Here is a 13,821-nt window from a genome sequence, read left to right as displayed (position 1 = left end):
AAGTTTCCACTCAAAATTGCAATGTATACAGTGATTTATTCAGATTAAACCCCAGACTTTTCAAAGGAAGGAAGGAAGTTTTGCCAGAAACAAGGAACAGTTGTTACATTTACATTCACATAAAGCTTCAGAAATGGAAATGGGACAACAAATATTAAACTGGTAATGGTATGCTCCATATTTAGATAAAGTACTTTTACCTCAACGATAAGCTTAAGCATCGAAGCTAGTACAAAACTTCTATTAGAAGAAAAAATGGTTATGAATAACAGATGCTTAACTTGTTTTCATTGATTTGCTCCTTGTAAGAATAGGTGAACGATTGAACGGTTGTTTGGTGAAGATTTTCAGTGCATTCTTAAGATAATTGAAAATGGACTGTAGACTAGAGGAAGGAGCCAGGCTATAATTTTCAGTTCCTGTGGAGACTGTAGGGCAATCCACTTTCACCATAAAGCCTATTGACTTATCTAAAGGTTCACTGTGTGATACCCACTCTCGGCAATGTTTCCATATCCAGGCCTGCACCTGGGAAATGCCTTGTGTCTGGTGCGGTGTGTGGTGTGCGGAGTCAATAAGTGCAACTGCACCTACTTTGTTCATTACCTCTGAAGTTCTCTGCATGAGGAGGTCGATGAAAACCAAACCTCCATAGCCATGGGCAATGAAAGCCACCTTTTCCGCTTTGCTCTTTGAAATGAAATGGTCCCAAACGTAGCTTGTATGCTCTTCAGGACTACTGCTCTCTCTCTTTGGGACTGTCAAGGGTAATTGTAGTGGACATGTGGAGTCTTTTTTCTCAGACAGGCTTAAGCATTCTTGTTCTGTCTTCAGTTCAATGAAGTTATCATTGGGATTTAAAACAATCACTCCCCAAGAACACTGCAGAGCCTTTATGATGAATGGTATTTGAGATCCGTGTTGGAGGCCCTCATGAACGATGACTTTTCGTCCCCACTGACCTGCATGAAAAGGTCCCTTGTCTTGAAGAAGGATGACAAGAGTTGAGCAATTAGTTAAGGCATTCTCACTCATGAAAAAAAAACTGCAGAGGTCATTGTCTGGAGCATCTGTTGGGATGTAAACCTTTTGCAGTTTGCATTTCTTTTCCAGGAGCTCGAAAACATACTGCGTAATTAAGCATCCAAGAAATTGATAATGTCGGTGATTAGCATTATCTGAATCTTGATAATCATAAACAAAAGGTTCATTGGTATCCATATGCCTAAGCTCCCCATTTTTATTAAAGTCATATTTGAGAATTTCTGGACATTCTGAACCATTTATTAGTTTTCTGAAGCTCAAGTCTTCATTCATCTGTGACCACTACAAATAAAACAGACAGATCATGACATAAACAAAAAACCATACTTTTCTTAAACAACTGTATTCAAGTTCTTGTAAAAATATTGTAGAAAATCTTAAAATATCACTGTTCAGGTGGGGACAGCAGTAAAAATAACTTTAACTTACCGTAAATCAGTGCAACTTAAAAAGTGACAAATATTTCTGTTTGTTGCATTTGTATCCTGTTCCATTTTCAAAGTAGCACAGAATGATGAGAGGTTTATTAGATGTTTTAAAGTGCTGGTGAGGCCCAAACCCACTAAACTTCAGTGTAAAACTTTAGTAGATACCTTCAGATCATTCTCTAAACTGGGTAATATTAGCCACCACTGTAGTAACAGATAAAAAGTAGATCAGTTTAAACCCAGGATATATTTCTAGTATACTTCTACTTGACTTTTGCCAGTATCCAGTGAAGTAGTTCTATTGGTGCCAAGACTTTTGGCTGTGAAGCAGTCTTTCCTCTCCATCTCCTCTCCCCTTATGCCCCCTGCACAGACACCCCTAAATACAGAACATACTTACATTCATGTTGCTTGAGAAAAACAGCAAAGGCTTCTAGGCAGTTCTGGATATTTTGCTTCAGAGATCTGTCTGAACAGAGTCAACTATTAAGATGTTGTAGTTCAGGGCTTATTGTTTCCTAATCAATTATAGCTATGGTGCCAAATTTAAGGGCAAACAATATACAAACTCAGTTGTGCACCACATGCTAAAGATAGGCATGAAAATATATAATGTAGGAAAGGGCTTCCTAATCGTTGTATTGAGGTTTCCTTGTTCTTTGCATTTCATCCAGTTCTTTAATTCTGTAAACACCATATTGAATTTTTAAATTGCTCCCAAGTTAAAACTGCCATACGTGCCCTATATGGCCAAAACACATACAACATTACACCTATGCAATCCACACAACTTGAAATGTGCACTAGGTAGAATATTGTAGGCCTACTCCTTATGAATGTGATGTATGAAACTAACCTTGATACCTAGGGGATTGTAAACCTACATATGCCCACAATACACATCTAAACATCTACTTGTGCATCACAATTTCTACTATTCAACAAGTTATTTTCAAAGAAGCATTATAGGACTGCACCCTTATTTATTTATATAAAGAAAATTACATGCAGAAAGATATAACCAAAATCATATACACACACGAAGAAAAGGAAGCAGCAAACTCAGGTTTCCAATTTTATGGAACTCCCAGATAAATGTAGACCCTGTCCCTGCCTTTCCTCCTCCTCCTCCCTCCTTCTCAGGAGCCTCCTGGCTATTATCAAGACCTGAGAAAACCAGACATAGGGAAACTCCTTCACACCTTATAATTCAGGCCCCTTATCTGTTACATTCCTTTGGCGAGCACAGAAAGAAAAGGCCATTAGTGGCGAAACAAAGCAGGGACTGAATTACTTCAAGCACTTGATGGATTGCAGGATACAAAAACAGGGAGGAGCTTCAAAGGGTATCTGAAAACTTTCCACTAACTTCCTTTGACACATATGAAAAAGCAGGCAATATCTTTCAGCAAGCATTTCTGTTTACAGAAGCAAATGGCATTACAGTGGACGCTCGGGTTGCAAACGTGATCCTTGCGGCAGGCACGTTCGCAACCTGCAGTGTTCGCAACCCGTGGTGCCACGTCTGCACACGCGCGGGTTGAGATTCAGCACTTTTGAGCAAAGTGAGATTTAGCGCTTCTGCGCATGCGCGACTGCCGGAACCCGGAAGTAACCCGTTCCAGTACTTCCGGGTTTTGGCGCATCCGTAACCCGAAAAAACGCAACCTGAAGCATCTGTAACCCAAGGTATGACTGTAGTTATGTTACATACAGACTAGAAATATATTTCTAAGATTCTACACCCTCTCTTTTGAATTTCTGGTGAATGCTTAAGACCTTTTTTTATCCCAGCAGACAGTTTAACTGTATTCTAATTTTATAGTTTTAACTGATTTTTATCTCTCTTGTATTCAGTTACTTAGAGATTATTGTAATTAAGTAGTATATAAATTATCAATAAAAAAAGCCCACAAGATACACAAGATGAGAAAAAAACTGCTCCTTTTCCCTTATAGGGTATCCAAGAGCCCATATAGAGTCCTTTTGTAGGTTCTCTATTGGTAGGAGAAAATAACAGACCAACCAGAGAATATTGAGAATAAAAGCAACTAGGAAGCCTGATCTTTATTAAAGCCTGGACGCTTGGGTTGCGAACGTGGGCCGTGCTGGATGCACGTTCACAACCCGCAGCGGCGCATCTGCACACGCGCAGCTTGCGATTCGCTGCTTCTGCACATGCGCGACCGCCAAAACCTGGAAGTAACCCGTTCCAGTACTTCCAGGTTTCGGCAGGTCCGTAACCCGAAGAAATGCAACCTGAAGCATCTGTAACCCGAGGTATGACTGTGTGTGTGTGTGTGTGTGTATAGATAGATAGATAGATAGGTAAAGGTAAAGGTACCCCTGCCCGTATGGGCCAGTCTTGCCAGACTCTAGGGTTGTGCGCTCATCTCACTCTATAGGCCGGGAGCCAGCGTTGTCTGCAGACACTTCTGGGTCACGTGGCCAGTGTGACAAGCTGCATCTGGCGAGCCAGCGCAGCACACGGAACGCCGTTTACCTTCCCGCTGGTAAGCGGTCCCTATTTATCTACTTGCACCCGAGGGTGCTTTTGAACTGCTAGGCTGGCAGGCGCTGGGACCGAGCAGCGGGAGCACACCCCGCCGCGGGGATTCGAACAGCCGACCATGCGATCGGCAAGTCCTAGGCGCTGAGGTTTTACCCACAGCGCCACCCGCGTCCCTTCTGTATAGATAGATATAAAAAGACCTTAAAATTCATACAACAGTTATCTCCTCATGCCTGTTTCTAGAGACAGAAGTGAAGATTTTAATATTGCTGGGATTGAGCACGACTGTGTCTACACCTCCAAGCAGAAAGAAAGTGTAAGCCAAGTCATATGAACAATACTGTACTTGAAATGGGTGAGAGTACATCTTTAGGAAGAGAAAAAGAAAGGAAAACATGATAGCAGTTAGAGCTATGCTTAATTAGCACAAAAGGGCAAGCAACAGGAAACAGGTGGCTGGAACCCAGCCCAGAAAGCCATCTCCTTGCAGGGCGTCACTTCATCTCTCATACTGTATTCCGTTTTTTCCAAGAGGCAAACCAGTAACCTTTTTCTCCCTTCGCTTGCGCAACACCCACTGTATGAAAAGGCAGGCAAGCGCGCTGCAAAGCTCACTCAAGAGTGGCTTACTATTTTTCTTACTTTAAATGAACCAACGCAACCACCACCCCCCCATGTTAACTTTTTAAAGCTTTGTTTTCCCGTTGCAGTTTCGAAACAAGACCATGAAGGGATGGCGGCGGGGGGGAGGCGTGAGTGCATGCGAGGGGAGGGCCTCCTCAGCCAGCCCCGGAGAGGCAAAGTGGGGCGGAGAGAGGCCCGAAAGCCGAGGAAACTGATGCGCCATGCCCGGCACGTGGCCGCCTGGCTCGGCTTCCCCACCGAAGAGAAAGCGGCGGGGCGGCGCCTGTGCCGGAAGTGCGCAGGGCAGACCAAGCGGCTCCCGGCGCCACTCCGGATCAACAAAGCCGAGCGCGCTCGGAGGGGTGCCGTGGCGTTTCCGTGGCCAGGTGAGAGGAGAGAGGGGCGGGTGGTGAAGGGGCCGGACCTACCCCGGGTTTGTTTTCTTTTCCCCGGAACACGCCCGGATCCGCTTCCTTTCTGAGGGATGCTGGTCCTGCGGTCGTGATTGCATTTTAAATACTCCCAGGCACCATAAATAATGTGATGTTTGTCCCATCAGAGGCGAGCGGGTGGGATCAGGGGAGGCTCATCTTTAATAGGAGTTGACGGCGTAGCTCTTTTGCCAGTGTGCCTTTCTTACTCCCATGTAAACGCGTTTAGGGTTGCAGTCTCAGTCCCTGTGCATGCTTGCTCGGAAGGAAGCCGGGCTGCTTTCGGTTGGCGTCCACGTCCTAGTTAAACGTACACAGGGGGTTGTAAATCCCCAGGTTTTTTATATTATGCGTATCGCGAAGTGTCCGACCTAAACGACTAAACAACAACAACGAAGCCCTTGCCCACCTGTCTTACAGAAAGGAGTCCTTGTTGCTGCCGCAGCGAAAACAACCGAGAGCCTTTTATTGCCTTGGAAATTAACGGATATTTATGCCATCAGCATTTGGGGGCTCGGGCCATTTCATCAGATGCATGGTGTGTTATCCCCGGTTCACCCAGTCATTAATAATAACAGGAATAGATAAAATACTGTAAACATTGAGGCAATGCAAAAGATGCAGTCTAGATGTACAGATGTTTCCTTGCAAGGTTCAAGTTCACAAAAAGACATTGATTCAGCTATGAAGCTTTTCTTATTACTTCGTCTCCAGGCCAAGAAAAGGTTTGACTGTGGCATTTTGTCATGTCAAGCATCTAGCTGTTAATTACAAAAGTCTTGCTGAAAGAAGGGTGAGACTCTTGTTGTCAGGTGATTTTTAGAGAACAACCTTTTTTACAGTGACATGCAGCTTTTGGTTTTTGTCCCCCCCCCCAATTGTTCATTGATACAGTCATACCTCGGGATAAATACGCTTCAGGTTGAGCGCTTTCAGGTTGCGCTCCGCAGTGACCTGGAAGTAACGGAGTGCATTACTTCCAGGTTTCGCCACTCGTGCATGCGCAGACGGTCAAAATGACATCACGCGCATGTGCGGAAGTGGCGAAACGTGACATGCGCAGACGCACTGTCGCGTCTTACGTTCTATTCGGGATGCGAACGGGGCTCTGGAACGGATCCCGTTCGCATCCCGAGGTACCACTGTATTGTATTGTGTTCTTGTTGCTGTCATGGTGGGTTAATATCTCTACTTCACACACATGTATGTGTTATAGGGGGAGATGTATCATTTTTACTCTCCCAATTAGAAATGCAATACTAATAGTTAACTAGCACTAACTTGGGCGGTGTGTGTATGTGTCAAACGTGGCTCCTTCCAGGCATCACTGACTGGCCTTCAGAACGCTTCCAAGACTGCATTCCAGCTGGTTCTGCTTTGCACATTGCATATTTTTGCTTGGTTGGGATGTGTCCTTGAACTCTGATAATGCCTCTTGCTTAACTGGATGAAGGACAGGGAGAGAGGTATGTGCGTGTGTGTAGAAACTCACTTCTTTTACAGACATAACATTTACACTTGTTGCTCTTTCTGGTCAGCCTATCGCTGGCCTCTCTGAAGGTTTCCCAGGAGGGAATGTCACTCTCACACTAAAAAATAGGTTCTCCAACCGTGCTGTAGATGATGTCTCACACTACCACTTTCCCAGCATCTCTTGCTGTACCAAGCCTTATGGACCACTACATGTTAACCCACAAGGAGATATGCTAACATTACTAGTGATTCACTGAGTGTGCACCAATTATAAAGAGGAGCACGACTCAAAATCCAGACAGAACACAGGGACACGGGTGGCGCTGTGGGTTAAACCACAGAGCCTAGGACTTGCTGATCAGAAGGTCAGCGGTTCAAATCCCCGCAACGGGGTGAGCTCCCGTTGCTCAGTCCCTGCTCCTGTCAACCTAGCAGTTCGAAAGCACCTCAAAGTGCAAGTAGATAAATACGGGAAGGTGTTTCCGTGCACTGCTCTGGTTCGCCAGAAGTGGCTTAGTCATGCTGGCCACATGACCCAGAAGCTGTACGCCAGCTCCCTTGGCCAGTAAAGCGAGATGAGCACCACAACCCCAGAGTTGGCCACGACTGGACCTAATGGTCAGGGTTCCCTTTACCCTTTACCTATTGATGTTGTAGTCAAATCTGCCAAAAGCCACTCAGAAATTTGAACCCAATGGGTCTATTTAGAATCATTTACACATAATGCTCAGTATAGCTAGTGCAGAAAGGGGTGTGGAATAGAGGGGGAAAGGAAGGAACATGCCCGGAGGAGGAAGAAGAGGGAGGAATATGCCGGTCCATGGGGCATTTTCAGTTTCCTCTCCATTGCACCATTACATTTGCCTGTGTCAGAATTCTTTTAATAGTCTAAATCTGTGATGCAGAAGATGCCATACCAATTAGACCTTTTTCTTTCAAAGTAGTGCTTAGCATAGAAAAGGCTCCTGGATTGGTGGATGTTCTGTTTCCCAATCAACTTGGAACTTGCCAAACGAAACGGCACAGACCAGCTTTTTATCAGTTAATGTCCTTGTAGTAGCAGAAATGAAAACAATGGGCATGTCGTTAATGCCGCCTCCTTATGATTTGACATCCTTGGGATCAGCAGTTGCCTTGGAGCTGTATACAGATTTTGGAGAAAGCAATCACCAGAGAAGCATTTTTATTCACCTGGGATGTGCCTACCTTTAACATCTGGGAAATATGCATTGCCTCCTGATGATACTTTAATTAGCTACTTTTGGAAATGCTGGTTATAACACGATTCACAATACTGCTACTTTCTGTCTGCCTTTTACAGCAGCAGCTATGGAGGGACATGGAAAAAAATCATCACCAAGTCAGCCTAAAGTAAGTTGTCCTTGATCTACATCCATTATTTTGGGAGTGTAGCTCATAATATTTGGTAGCTTTTCTAAAATGTCACCATTTGGATGGATCGGAATAACATTTACATGTAAATAAACAAATGTCTGCCACATTCTTAGAAATGAAAAATATATGAGCATAACTACAATGGCCGTAAGACTGACCTGTTTGGATAATTAAAACTCTTATGTCTAATGAATATTGCTTCTATTTACGTAACGTTGATATATGTTTGTACTATTACAGTGGTGCCTCGCAAGACGAAATTAATTCGTTCCGCAAGTTTTTTTCTTCTTGCGAGTTTTTCGTCTTGCGAAGCACGGTTTCCCACAGGAATGCATTGAAAATCCATTAATGCGTTCCTATGGAGACCGCCTTCAGACCAGCCTTCTGAAGGCTGGCGGTGGGAAGAAAAGCCCTTCTCCCGCCGCCAGCCTTCAGAAGAGTTCCCGCAGGGTTGCCTAGGCTGCGGATAGCAGAGCGCCCCTCGCGCGGGGCAGACATCTGCAGCTTGGGGAGCCCTGCAGGAGTTCCCCGCAGGGCTCTCCAAGCTGCGGATAGCAGCCTGCTGCCCGGCGCGAGGGGCGCTCTGCTTCAGAGCGCCCCTTGCGCCGGGCAGACATCCACAGCTTGGGGAGCCCTGTAGGACTTCCCCGCAGGGCTCTCCAAGCTGCGGATAGCAGCCTGCTGCCCCGCGCGAGGGGCGCTCTGCTTCAGAGCGCCCCTCGCGCAGGGCAGACATTCGCAGCTTGGGGAGCCCTGCAGGACTTCCTCGCAGGGCTCTCCAAGCTGCGGATAGCAGCCTGCTGCCCCACACGAGGGGTGCTCTTAAGCAGAGCGCCCCTCGCGTGGGGCAGACATCTGCAGCTTGGGGAGCCCTGCAGGATGAATGCTGTTCTGAATGTTGGCGGTGGGGAGGAAAGCCCTCCTCCCACCACAAGCCTTCAGGACAGGTCCGGGAACAGAGGGGAAGGCGCGCTGCGCTTCCCCGCTGTCCCCGGAGATTTCCCTATGGGCTTTCGTCTTGCGAAGCAAGCCCATAGGGAAATTCGTCTTGCAAAGCCGCTAAAAATCGGAAAACCCTTTCGTCTTGCGGGTTTTTCGTTTAGCGAGGCATTCGTCTTGCGGGGCACCACTGTACTACATTATACATGGGGCTGCATCTGAAGACAGTTTGGATACTTCAGCTAGTGCATAATTTGGTGGTCAGGTTTGTCACCTGGACAAGATGGTGTGAACATATTGCACTGATCCTGGTCCAACTGCACTGATTATCAGTTAGTTTCCCAGCCCAATTCACAATGCTGGTTTAGACTTAAAAAGCCTTAAATGGCTCTTGTATGAACCAACCCGGACCTTGTGATCATCATCTGAGCCCCTTCTTCTTGTGTCTCCTCCATGAGGAGGGTGACAATACAAGAGTGCCCCTTTTCTGCAGTGTCTCCCCGTTTGTGGAATGCTTGCCTGGTGCCTTCTCTACCCATCAAGGCACCAGGTGAATATGTTCCTCTGTGAGTAGGCCTGATTAACATTCTGTGGCCTGTTAAATGTGTTTGTGGGGGAAGGGTTATTGGTTTTTGTTGTATTATGTATCTTGTGTTCTCATTTTGTGAACCGCCCTGTGATCTTTGGATGAAGGGCGGTATACAAATTTAATTGTTGTTGTTGTTGTTAAATGCTGCTGAGCATGCTGTCTTTAACAGTATTCAAAATAAAAGCTAACTGGTGCTACACTCAATATGCCAGCAAATTTGGAAAACTCAGCAGTGGCCAGAAGATTGGAGAAGATCAGTCTACATCCCAATCCCAAAGAAGGGGAGTGCCAAAGAATGCTCCAACTACCGCACAATTGCACTCATTTCACAAGCTAGAAGGTTATGCTTAAAATTCTACAAGGAAGGCTCAAGCAGTATGTGGATCGAGAACTCCCAGAAGTCCAAGCTGGATTTAGAAGAGGCAGAGGAACCAGAGACCAAATTGCAAACATGCGCTGGATTATGGAGAAAGCTAGAGAGTTCCAGAAAGACATCTACTTCTGCTTCATTGACTATGCAAAAGCCTTTGACTGTGTCAACCACAGCAAACTATGGCAAGTTCTTAAAGAAATGGGAGTGCCTGATCACCTCATCTGTCTCCTGAGAAATCTCTATGTGGGACAAGAAGCTACAGTTAGAACTGGATATGGAACAACTGATTGGTTTAAAATTGGGAAAGGAGTACGACAAGGCTGTATTTTGTCTCCCTGCTTATTTAATTTATATGCAGAATGCATCATGCGAAAGGCTGGGCTGGATGAATCCCAAGCTGGAATTAAGATTGCCGGAAGAAATATCAACAACCTCAGATATGCAGATGACACAACCTTGATGGCAGAAAGTGAGGAGGAATTAAAGAACCTTTTAATGAGGGTGAAAGAGGAGAGCGCAAAATATGGTCTGAAGCTCAACATCAAAAAAACGAAGATCATGGCCACTGGTCCCATCACCTCCTGGCAAATAGAAGGGGAAGAAATGGAGGCAGTGAGAGATTTTACTTTCTTGGGCTCCATGATCACTGCAGATGGTGACAGCAGCCACGAAATTAAAAGACGCCTGCTTCTTGGGAGAAGGGCAATGACAGGCCTAGACAGCATCTTGAGAAGTAGAGACGTCACCTTGCCAACAAAGGTCCGTATAGTTAAAGCCATGGTTTTCCCAGTAGTGATGTATGGAAGTGAGAGCTGGACCATAAAGAAGGCTGATCGCCGAAGAATTGATGCTTTTGAATTATGGTGCTGGAGAAGACTCTTGAGAGTCCCATGGACTGCAAGAAGATCAAACGCATCCATTCTTAAGGAAATCAGCCCTGAGTGCTCACTGGAAGGACAGATCGTGAAGCTGAGGCTCCAGTACTTTGGCCACCTCATGAGAAGAGAAGACTCCCTGGAGAAGACCCTGATGTTGGGAAAGATGGAGGGCACAAGGAGAAGGGGGCGACAGAGGACGAGGTGGTTGGATAGTGTTTTCGAGGTTACCAGCATGAGTTTGACCAAACTGCGGGAGGTAGTGGAGGACAGAGGTGCCTGGCGTGCTCTGGTCCATGGGGTCACGAAGAGTCGGACACGACTAAACGACTAAACAACAACAACAACGCCTTACTTGTTGCCATCTTCACTGGAAGTCTCACAAGTTCAGTGCCCCGAGTTCCAAATGCAAATATCATAATTTACTAGTTTCTGTACCTTAACTCTTTTTTCCTTGAATGTTAGTGTGTGGAGTTCAGTGTTGTTTTGTTGTTTTCTTTTCCATTCTTTTGCTGCAAAAAATGCAAATGCAATGTTTCATTCCAGTATCGAATACCAAAGAAGAAATCCTCACAGTCAGATGATGTCCATGTTCAGTCCCCACTGTCTAGACTTTCCCACCCATGGGATCGCACATTGCAAGAGGTAAACAGAAGTTTATTGTTTTCTGCACTGCTATGAAGGGCTTGGGAAGAGCTATTTTAGGGCACGCATTATTCATGTTTTGAAAATTAAATATTCTATAATTACAGTGGTACCTCTGGTTAAGTACTTAATTTGTTCCATAGGTCCGTTCTTAACCTGAAACTGTTTTTAACCTGAAACACCACTTTAGCTAGTGGTGCCTCCCGCTGCTGCCGCACCGCCACTACGCAATTTCTGTTCTCATCCTGAAGCAAAGTTCTTAACCCAAGGTACTATTTCTGGGTTAGTGGCGTCTTTAACCTGAAGCGTATGTAACCCGAGGTACCACTGTATTTAAATATCTAGTTTTGCACTTTATGATAAATAACACATTGAGCTGACACTTTATGAAAAACGAAGAAGGACGAAACTATTTAACACCTTTCATTTGTTCATTTTGACTGCAGTTTTCTATGCAATAAAAGCAAGATACGGAGGAGGGGTCTCTCATAAGAAGCACTTATGTCCTCTCCTCCCCACGTGCTTGTTGCAAGGACACTGCATCTCAGCAAGCCCATCCATTTAAATGGGCAGGTCTGAAGCAGACAGACAGACAGACAGATATCTCATACACACCCCTTTCTCTCACTCAGACACAGACAAAAAGTCAGCAAGTGCCCAGGGAGAAAGAGAGCGTCTCTGTGCTGTGTACTGAAAGGCTTCCTTTCTCAATGTACACCACAGAAAGGCAATAAACTGCCCTTGTGAAAGAAAGCAAACTCTTTATTCACGGGCAACTTGATAGCAGGACTCAGTCATGCTTCCTCTTCCCTGCTGCTGAGCTGTTCCATACTTGTGGTGGTGGCAAATTGTACAGGGGAAACCTCCCCACCCTGCAATCTTGTCCCCCCCCTCTTCCATGCTTAGCTGATCAGAGGGAACCAGCAGGACAAAAGAGGCTTGAGAGAGGGGCTAGCATGGGGAGAGGCCTGCTGGCTGCATCCAGCCCATGGACTGGAGGATGCCTTGGCTCATCCAGCAGGCTGCTCCTCCTCACATGCATGACTTTGCTTCTGCTGGGAGCATCTGTGCGCTGAAGGCTTGACTACGGAACCTACTGCTATAAGGAGAGGCCTCCACTTAGAGCAGAGTTGGCGAAGCTGTGGCCTTCCAGAGTTACAGGGCTCCCATCAACCCTAAAGAGTATGGCCAGTGGTCAGAGGTGATGGAAATTAACAGTCCAGCAATATCTGGAGGGTCATAGTTTTCCAATCCTTTATTGAGAAGGGCAGGTTGGCCAAGCTTCCACAGTGTTTTTGCTCAATGGTGGTGCACTAAGCACAGAGACCTGGTGGCAGAAGGGAGGCTATCCTTAAAAGAGATCATTCTGTGCCCTGCACTACGCATGTGCAAGGTCTGAGATCACAGCCTTTGGCTACACGTGCAGATTGCTAGTTTTCAGGGATGCAATATGCCAAATCGTGTATATAGTGGTACCTCGGGTTACATACGCTTCAGGTTACAGACGCTTCAGGTTGCAGACTCCGCTAACCCAGAAATAGTTCCTCGGGTTAAGAACTTTGCTTCAGGATGAGAACAGAAATCGCATGGCGGTGGCACGGCAGCAACGGGAGGCCCCATTAGCTAAAGTGGTGCTTCAGGTTAAGAACAGTTTCAGGTTAAGAACGGACCTCTGGAACGAATTAAGTACGTAACCAGAGGTACCACTGTAATTGGAACCCATTAAAAAAGCCTGCAAATACCCTGCTCCACCCCTTCCCTGGTTCCATCCTTTCAGAGATGTTTCAGTGACGTCTTTATTATGATTCTGTGTCACTTCCTGGTTTGGAGCAATTTGTGTTTACATGGTCGCACACATATTGAAAGTGTGTGGGGGGGGGGGTCTGCCTGTATAGCATTCCATTTCCATAATTTCCATAGATTTGTGGGACATGGAGCAGATTGAAGTATACTAGCGAGATAAGAGAGTTAGAGGAGTTCCATCCACTGTGAAACTGGGTTCATTTGCTGAATGCTTGTGCAGCCCTTTGGGTAAAGTGTAAGGAGTGAGAAGGGCCACAGACTCAAGACTGTAACTGAAATAAATGAAATTGTTTGGGAATCTGCTTCATATTGCATCCGACCATTGGTCCATCTAGCCCATTATTGTCAATACTTGCTGGCAGTGGCTTTCCTTCATTTATTTCTGTCCTCTTTTCACACCTCCCCCCCCCCTTGTTCAAACACCCTGCTGCCTGACCGTCAACTTCAGTGGACATCAAGGTCTAAAAATAACAATTTTAACGCAAAGTGGGGAAGAAAAAGACCTTTTGAGAAACGTTACATCAATGATGAAGGACCAGCATTTGGGTAAGTGGAGGATGCTTCAGAACTCAAGGCCACAGTGCTGAGTATTTTGGGTACTGCAAGCCTATGATGTAGGACAGCAGTGTTTAGCTAATTAAACAGTTAGTTAGATTGATCAATTAAGGGGAAAAATTAAAATAGTGCTCC

The 13,821-nt window shown here is 45.6% G+C and overlaps 2 protein-coding genes across 8 annotated transcripts in view; one reads left to right on the top strand and one right to left on the bottom strand.

The window, feature by feature from the left end:
* Positions 1–16: 16 nt before the first annotated feature.
* On the bottom strand, positions 17–5,130 carry LOC128412821 (putative protein FAM172B). 3 transcript variants are annotated; one of them, XM_053386227.1, is made up of 3 exons: positions 5,037–5,130; positions 1,873–1,937; positions 17–1,326 (listed from the first exon to the last, which is right to left on the bottom strand). In XM_053386227.1, exons 2-3 carry the CDS (start codon positions 1,876–1,878, stop codon positions 277–279), a joined length of 1,056 nt encoding a protein of 351 aa, XP_053242202.1. In that variant the 5' UTR covers positions 1,879–1,937; positions 5,037–5,130; the 3' UTR covers positions 17–276. The 3 variants fall into 3 exon arrangements, with proteins under 3 accessions (XP_053242202.1, XP_053242203.1, XP_053242201.1); XM_053386228.1 differs by having other exon boundaries at positions 1,873–1,941; positions 5,037–5,127; XM_053386226.1 differs by lacking the exon at positions 5,037–5,130 and having other exon boundaries at positions 1,873–3,736.
* SENP7 (SUMO specific peptidase 7) overlaps positions 4,756–13,821 on the top strand; it is a 40,077-nt gene continuing 31,011 nt past the window's right edge. For 2 of the 5 annotated variants that reach the window (XM_053386215.1, XM_053386217.1), the window contains exons 1-4: positions 4,756–4,994; positions 7,834–7,883; positions 11,230–11,328; positions 13,580–13,677. In XM_053386215.1, coding sequence (XP_053242190.1) covers positions 4,823–4,994; positions 7,834–7,883; positions 11,230–11,328; positions 13,580–13,677 — 419 coding nt within the window. In that variant the 5' untranslated portion in view covers positions 4,756–4,822. The remainder of the gene's footprint in view (positions 4,995–7,833; positions 7,884–11,229; positions 11,329–13,579; positions 13,678–13,821) is intronic. The other 3 variants (XM_053386214.1, XM_053386216.1, XM_053386218.1) reach the window with 3 other exon arrangements.

The sequence above is a fragment of the Podarcis raffonei genome, chromosome 4, assembly GCF_027172205.1.
Source record: "Podarcis raffonei isolate rPodRaf1 chromosome 4, rPodRaf1.pri, whole genome shotgun sequence".
In the NCBI taxonomy this organism is placed as follows: Eukaryota; Metazoa; Chordata; class Lepidosauria; order Squamata; family Lacertidae; genus Podarcis; species Podarcis raffonei.
This window is presented reverse-complemented; position numbering and strand designations above follow the sequence as displayed.